This window comes from Nanorana parkeri, unplaced genomic scaffold (assembly GCF_000935625.1).
Source record: "Nanorana parkeri isolate BGI_ZX_2015 unplaced genomic scaffold, ASM93562v1 scaffold727, whole genome shotgun sequence".
Lineage (NCBI taxonomy): Eukaryota > Metazoa > Chordata > Amphibia > Anura > Dicroglossidae > Nanorana > Nanorana parkeri.
The window spans coordinates 319,341-327,501 of record NW_017306995.1 but is presented as its reverse complement, the minus strand read 5'-3'; the positions used below and the strand labels follow the sequence as shown (position 1 = coordinate 327,501).

Here is an 8,161-nt window from a genome sequence, read left to right as displayed (position 1 = left end):
CAAAAATTTAAGTCCCCCGCCCCCCACGTGCATGCACATACAACGCAAACACGCATCGGATGCGCCTACGTGCAAAAACGAAAATTGCGCCACACATGTTAGATATCGTCACGAGCGTCAGAGTAAGAACAATAATTCTAGGCCCATCAATCACTGTTAGCACTAAACGGAGCTGTAAAAGCGTTTAAAGCGACACCTATGGGAAATTTTGGTTATTGTAGTTTTTTTGCGGTTACACGGACGCATGCAGTTTTAAGGCTTGACATATTTGGTATCTATTTACCTGGCACGACCCCGTCTTTTATATTTTACCAAAAAATTGTGTATTATATTCTGTTTCTGTGCATTGAATTTCATTTTAGTGTATTTTATCCTAAAAATACTTGTTTGATAAACATTTGCGCAAATACCGTGCAACATAAAAAATTGCAACTAGCATCTTGTATTCTACAGGGCCTCTGCTTTCAGAAAATCTATAATTGTTTGGGGGTCTGAAGCTGTTTTCTAGCCAAAAATTAAGATTTTATCATGTATGTGCAAATGTAAGAAATTGCTCTGGGCAGCAAATGGTTAAGTTGACCACCACTGGCCTAGGGTCAGTATATGGCAGCTGTCATTTAGTATTCTTTGTCCACATCTTGTGAATGAGTCTTACTTACCACCGAAAGATTTCCTATGTCAGCTTACAAACAGCATCCCACACAAAACTAACATTTAAGTTTTTAGATCTAGGAAAGTTAAATGGTTTCTATATCTTTTGGCGATCCAGGTGTTGAGGTCTCCACATTCTACTTTTGGGCTGGGCACAGTTAACGGGAGGTCCTTTACTGAGGGTAGAAAAAAATCAGTACATTGGTTATTACAGAACCCAGCTTTTGGTGGGCTCTGAAGGCAAGTGTATACAATTGTCCCCCTACACTCACTAAACCCTAAACTCAACCTGACCCTTAAGCTGGCCAAACATTGGCAATTTTTCTCATTTAGCCCCACGACTTAAACAGGAAACATTGCATGATTCCCAATCGCGTGGATGGAGAAATCCCCCCCCCCCCACCGGCCTCTTGTATTCTGACAGTGGCAGTGTACCACTGACCAAATACCTATACAGTGGCTGGTTGCAGGCACTTTTCAGCTGAGAATCTTCCTTAGGCAAGAAAATGTTTTGTTGAATGGGGGGATCCCAATGGAGCAACACACTACTTTGAGCACCTTCTGACTCGAAACTTCACCAGTGTATGGCCAGCTTCTGGCTGACCCTAATCTTCCTCTCAGCTGTGCCCTACAAGTTATCCAAACCCCTAAATTATGAGCAAATTCATCCTCAAGGGAAGCAGGTCTCTAAGCTTACCCTGTTTGCCCCTTCCACCTACAGCACCTGCTAACCCTATCTTCAACTACAGAGTGAGGACTTGTTTTAAAGCTCATTTCCTGCTTGTTAGGAGTATGTAAATATTTGAATGTCAGTTGGCTCGGCACAGGCTGACTTTCAACTTACCATATGATGAAAATGCATAAGCAGTGATTACCTTCAGTGAAACCTCCATCTCAGTAGACCCAGAGATACGCATAGTCGACATTATAACTGTAATTTGAACCTGGCCCTTCCCCCTACTGCCTAATGTGGGTTTCTATTGATTAATTATGGCATCCATCCCATTACATTGCTAAAAAATAGGTTTGGAAATTGGAAGGCATTGGGGCCAAACTCCACACTTATGGGAAAATACATATAAATGAATTTGCTTATATTTTTGGGTGTATTAGTTATTTTGAAATGCAGTTTTACTGAATACTGAAGGTATGCTTTGCATATTGATTTTTTTTATCATACTGAGTCTAGATTGCCATGGTTTGTGGCAGATCATTTTTTTTAAATTAAAATATTTCTACTATTTAAATTCTATTGGGCTACATGCTTTGTAGTTTCCATTTATAGTTTCAATATGTCTTACTTTATAAGGAAATAGAAAGGATATTAATAATATATGTGCAAAGTAAAGCATTCCACAGCAATTACAAAAACAAAAATCAGTGACCTGGCTATAAATAGTCTTATTTTTTGGGGTCACTGTACTTTGCGTGCTACTGGCACCAAATACCTGTGCCTTTTCTGTAGAATTAATGCTTTAATTTATTAACAATCAGGTCAGAAGAGGAGATGGTGACTTTCATGCATCATATGGACTCCATATGGAATATATGTGGAAAGGATGTAATACAAGCCTTTGACCTTTCTGAGTTCCACACTGTCTGTGATCTTGGAGGTAACATTGCAGTAAGATTTTATTTTATATGTGTTAATGTGGTGATTCTGCTACTCGAGTAAGCAGAAAAGAGCCATGATTAGAATAGTCTGAGTCATAAGCCAAATCTATATGCAGGATACAAGTCGCATGGCGGCAGTCAGCCTAACTGCCTGGAATTACTCATTACACTGCAGCTTCTTTGAAAGAAAATTCAGTAACATTGCAGAAACATTAGACTCATTTGTTTTGTTTATTTTGCCAGCTACTGTACATAGTCTACTGTATACTTAATATATCCATCAGTATTAACCTTCAATTAACTAAAAAAAATTCTGTTTAACAGGGTGCTCGGGAGCTCTTGCAAAACAGTTTCTATCCACATATCATGGATCTACGGTCACTATAATGGACTTACCAAAAGTGGTACAAACAGCTAAGAAACATTTCATAACAGATAATGATCCAAAAATTGCTTTCCTTCAAGGTATGTTTTATTTTACCCTGTAATATGATATCAAAATCACACAAACTGGAACAGGAAGAACAAGAGTAAGCTAGCAAGATTATGTTTCCTGTCATGTTACCTAGCAGCACTAAGATATTCATTCATTTAAACATTCATATTTATTCAAACATATAAATAATGCTTCTAAAGTATAATCCTTGTTATTTCTCTTGCAACTTAGCTAACATTATTAAGTAAAGTAGCCGAAGTGCAATAGTGCCCCAATAATGTAAAACATATTAAACCTCAAAAATTATACAGTGTCTACCTGGCCTCCAATATTTTCTACATTCACAAAACTTCCTTAATAATATCACTATCTTTTAGATGTTAGCACTGGTAAATCTTTTTTCCTTATCGGGTAGCTTTCAGTGCTAATGCATTATGAGCTAAGTGTAGCACTTCAGGAATTAATTTTCGTTTAAGGGGTAACCATCACTTTAGAGTTAGGAAAAGGTCAAGATTTGAAGGGTAAAAGTTTAGGGGATTTATCATGTTAAGCAATGTTTCACTTTAATGGTTCAGATAAACTGTTAGGAGTTTGTTTTAAGGGTTATGGTAGGGGTCGATAGTAAGTATTATTGTTAGGTATTAAAAGTTCATTTTAAGGGTTATGGTAAGGGTCAATGGTATGTGTTATTGTTAGGTATTAAGGGCTCATTTTAAGGGTTAGGGTAGGGGTCAATGGTATGTGTTATTCTTATGTGGTAAGAGCTCATTTTAAGGCTTAGGGTAGGGGTCAATGGTATGTGTTCTTGTTAGGTATTAAGAGTTCATTTTAAGGGTTAGGGTAGGGGTCAATGGTATGTGTTATTCTTAGGTGTTAAGAGTTCATTTTAAAGCTTAGGTTAAAATAGGATGTTACCGTCCCACTGCTCGCCATTATAATGTATGCAATTTAGCATAAATCTCAACTTAAATACTTTTTTTTTTTTCTATGTGGTTACGGGAGTCCGCCCCCCCCCCCCGCCGGCAGTGCCTAGTGCAGTGGACACCAATGGGTGACGTCACTGCCATTCCCATTGAATTCAGCCTCCTTGTCGTCCCCTCAAGGGAGGGGCCAGGGCTTTGTGGACATTTTAAGTGAGCATGTGTTTTAAGTTATAGTTGTTGTATTTACCTTAAAGCCTAAGTTTAGACATAAATAATATCATTAACATTGCTACATTTTCTAGGGGATGATCTAGTTCAGTTTAAATTTTGCATAGTTACATAAGATCTTCAGCGCTAATAGCAACCAGAGAAACCACTCGAATCACGGTATTATCACCAACCACTTCCCCAGGCATGGCAGCCCTCCAGAAGGAGTATGAGACCTCCTCCACAGACCATGTCAAAAACAAAAGAGAAAAAGAGGTGCCATTATGATAGCCAGAAGGAAACACTGATAGAGAACCAGTTCACATACAGCAGCTGCTCAGACTTGCAGACTGTTTTGCTTCTCAGTCTGCAGGTCTGAGCAGCTGCTGTATGTGAACTGGTTCTCTATCAGTGTTTCCTTCTGGCTGTTTCCTTCTGGCTATCATAATGGGTCTATGTGTCATGGATCGGGACTCACGGGTATGAACTGGAGTCCGGTATGTGGACCCTTTCCACTGCACTGGCAGGGACCCTCAGAGAAAAGGGTACAAGCAGTGTAGGCTGACGACTTCCAGAGCTGGAGTACAAGCAGGGGAACAGAGCAGGGGAACTGAATGAGGTAGTGGAAGTCAGCTAAAGCTGGAAGTTCAAATACATGGCAGGGTGCTGCAATGCTGAGTAGGTGGCATGGTATGCTGAGTAGGTTGCAGGGGTTCCCCAGGATGTGGAATCTAAGAGCCAGCCGGTATTCGCCAGAGCTCCTGATGGTGGAGATGGGTTGGCTGCGTGCTGACCCCAGGTCACAATCCCTAGGTGCACCCAACTCACTTAACAGGTACAGGGTACAAATCAAAGGTTAGGGACAGGCTGAAGACTTCCAGGGATCAAGCGAAGTATAGCGTAGACTGTAGACAGGGATTTCCAAGGACAAAAGGGAAGCACAGTGCAGCCTGTAGACAGGGATTTCCAAGGACAAAAGGGAAGCAAAGGTTTGGTACACGGGAAAACTTCCAGGAATTCAGGGTAAATCACAAATGGGGACTCGGCAACTAGCTTATGAAAGCATTGCTCGGGCAGCGTGCCGTTCGCTGCCCTGGGTTTAAATAGAGACAGGAAGAGGGAGGATCCACAGGATTGGCCACAAGTGGACTGCACTGATTGGTCGAGAAGCTGCATAAGAAACAGCAGGAGAGGTTGGCCGATGCCTAAAGCTTGCAGACAGGTCAGGTTTAGAGCACATGCTGGAGGACTACAACCCCCAGCACAGCCCTGCATGCCCGCAGAACCAGGGGTAGGAGATATGTATATACTTAAACTACAAGTAACAGCTCAGCTGCAAGTCTGCAGCTGAACTGTGACAGTATGGATGCACTTGACTTTAAGTATTATGTGAGTATATGAATGTTTTTATACAAAAAAAGTTCCTTTATTATACAATATCACAGGGAAAGACGCCTCTTTTTGTCTTTTGTTTTTGACATGAATATTTACCATAATCCTGCAGTCTTCTCTTCAGTTCCAGTTGTAATGACCTAGATGAGCCACTGACATGGGAACCCAAACTATGACTTACTCCACTTCTACACTGGTTATAAATGAGAGTCCCCAGACTGCTTCTGAATGTCAACAAACTGGACCGGGATCCCAGGTGATGTAATTGACTAATATTTGGTCAGTGATGTCACCTGTGATGCCTGCCGGATTGTTTATAATTTGAAACAAGCCACTGAGAAGCTGTTATTTAGTGGCAGTACTGATACCACCGCTAAACGAATGACTTCCAGCTGCATCTTCCCCTCACTTTGGAAACATTTCCTTTCACTTCCTATTGTGTTTCCAGGTTACAACATAACACAAACAGCTTACGAGAAGAAGAAACAAAAAACTGACAAGGGTTCTAACCATTCTCTCCAAAACCAAAAATGTTTGGTATATATCTATATAGATATAGGTATATATATCTATATCTATATAGATATATATATATAGCTGTTTTTGATGTACCCAGCACTATATTTGGACTTCATAGTCTTGCACACATGGTATGGTATGAATGTCATTTTAAAAGACTAAACTTTCAGATTATAAATGTAACAGTTTTCATTCACCACAAGCTTTCCTGTGACACTTTATAATTTAATAATGTGTTGTAAATGTAATGTTCTGGTGTAATTAATTAGTTTCTCCCAGTCATTGTTCCACTTTGACATTAATTGTTAAATAATGTCCATTCTTCTTTTTTTATTGTGTGACACTATATTTGTTTTTTTTACCAAAGGAGATTTTTTTAATGATGTCATCCCTGAGGCAGACTTATTTATTATGGCCAGGATTATCCATGACTGGGTAGAAGAAAAATGCCTGCAGCTGCTGAAAAAGATTTACCAATCCTGCAGACCTGGTGAGATCATAGTCTGTAGGAAGATGGCAATTGATAAAGTATTCTGTAACTGTTACATAACCCATACAGTCTGGTTCACATTGAGTGTTTTGTAGCGCTTTTTCTGCCCGAAAAAATGCTCACAAAATATGCCGCCCAAAAATCCCATTAATTTTGATGGCCCTGTTCACGTCTGAGCATTTTGTCACAATAAGCAAAACGCTTGTCGCTGGAAAAAGTATATGAGCTTTTTTCAGCCATATTACAGCTCGTTTTGGCCCCTAGACTCAACAGGAAATGCTGGAAATGAGCATTTGCTGTATTTTTTGAAAATTTTTAATGCGCGTTTTATGCGTTTGCTCATTAACATCAATGAGCTACAATCTGCTCACAAAACCTCGTAATTTGATTTATGCGCATAAAATGCATAAAAACGTGCATCAAAAAGTGTGTAAAAATGCCTAGGTGTGAACCCAGCCTAACTTTGAAGAGATTTCCTCTTAAATCCTTAAAAGGCCGAATGTTTGGGGAAATCTCCCCAGAGAGACATAAATGGCATTACCTACGCTATCCAAAACTGTAAAAATGTTTGGCTTTAGATTAGGGATGTACCGATACTAGTATCGGTGCCGATGCGAGTACTCGTACACGCCCAAATGCTCGGATGCCTAGCCCGAGTCATTACATGCTGCCCGGCTTCCTGATTGGTCGCAGCGCCGACTTTCTGATTGGCCGGGAAGCAGCCTTTATGCTCCCTTGTTACCTCCATGAGCATCCCTACTTTAGATTAACACATGCATGTTAATGCAGGCAAAGGTGTGAAGGGCCCCAAAAGTTCATAGCAGCTTAAGACAAGTTGGTACTCAAGAACAAACGTAAAGGGAAGGAAATGTCTTTATTACTAGCTCCGTCAAATGTTTCTGTTCATTTCCTTACCTGCACTACAACAGGTAGAATCTTTTCTCTTGCTACAACAATCACACATTTCTTCCTGCAGTTTTGACAAATCAGATGTTCATTATTTTACATGTCATGTTAGTAAGACAAATTGTTCCATCTGTTCTTTATAAAGGAGGTGCCTTGCTGCTAATTGAAGTCCTCTTAAATGAAGACAGAAGTGGCCCTCTGACTTCCCAGCTGTATTCACTGAACATGTTGGTACAGACAGAAGGCAAAGAGAGGATGCCATCTGAGTATAGCAAGCTTCTCACAGAGTCTGGCTTCAGGGATGTTCAAGTCAAAGCAACTGGAAAGATATATGATGCCATATTGGGAAGAAAATAAGTTGTGGATTTCCTGTTTGCGGCAATGATTGTTTGTTATGATAGAGCTGTAGTATTAATGCTGCATGAATGATTACACTAATAAACATTTTACAGTTCTCACTTTTGGCTAAAATGTGTGTTATTTCTATATATCCCATAAATAAGCATGTGGGTATTAAATAATGTTTTTCTGGATAGCTGAGAGATACTGACCAGTAGATGTCACCAAAGTTTCAGTTTTATTCTCTACTTAGAGATCTTCTGTTATTAGGATAGGGAGTGTGTTAAAATAAAATTTGCTTTATATCAGTCTGGCTTTAAAACATGTATGATATAAATGGGGAAGTACTACATATTTGCACCAAAAAAATCCAGATTGTCAATTAATCTCTACCCTTGGTTTAAAATTCAGCTCCAGCTAAACTTTTATTTTGTTTTGGATTAAGCAGGTAGCGGTTAGTGCCTTTGTCTGGTTTTATTGCTATTAATAGCAATACTAATTTTCCAATCATCATGGCTGTTAACTGTAACTTACAAATTAAAGAATTAGAAACTGTACTGGAATCCACTACTATATAGAACAATAGGAGAGGGGGTAAGATAGGGTTTTTGATTCTATGTATTGTCAAGTTCAAAGGAAATGCATATATATATATATTGAAGAATTGCTGGTCTCAGCTTAAAG

The 8,161-nt window shown here is 39.5% G+C and overlaps 1 protein-coding gene across 1 annotated transcript in view; it reads left to right on the top strand.

The window, feature by feature from the left end:
• The window catches only part of ASMT (acetylserotonin O-methyltransferase), a 17,826-nt gene extending 10,331 nt beyond the window's left edge, over positions 1–7,495 (top strand). The window contains exons 5-8 of the mRNA XM_018564125.1: positions 2,146–2,264; positions 2,590–2,730; positions 6,110–6,232; positions 7,284–7,495. Of these exons, the coding sequence (XP_018419627.1) occupies positions 2,146–2,264; positions 2,590–2,730; positions 6,110–6,232; positions 7,284–7,495 (595 nt within the window). The remainder of the gene's footprint in view (positions 1–2,145; positions 2,265–2,589; positions 2,731–6,109; positions 6,233–7,283) is intronic.
• Positions 7,496–8,161: the final 666 nt, after the last annotated feature.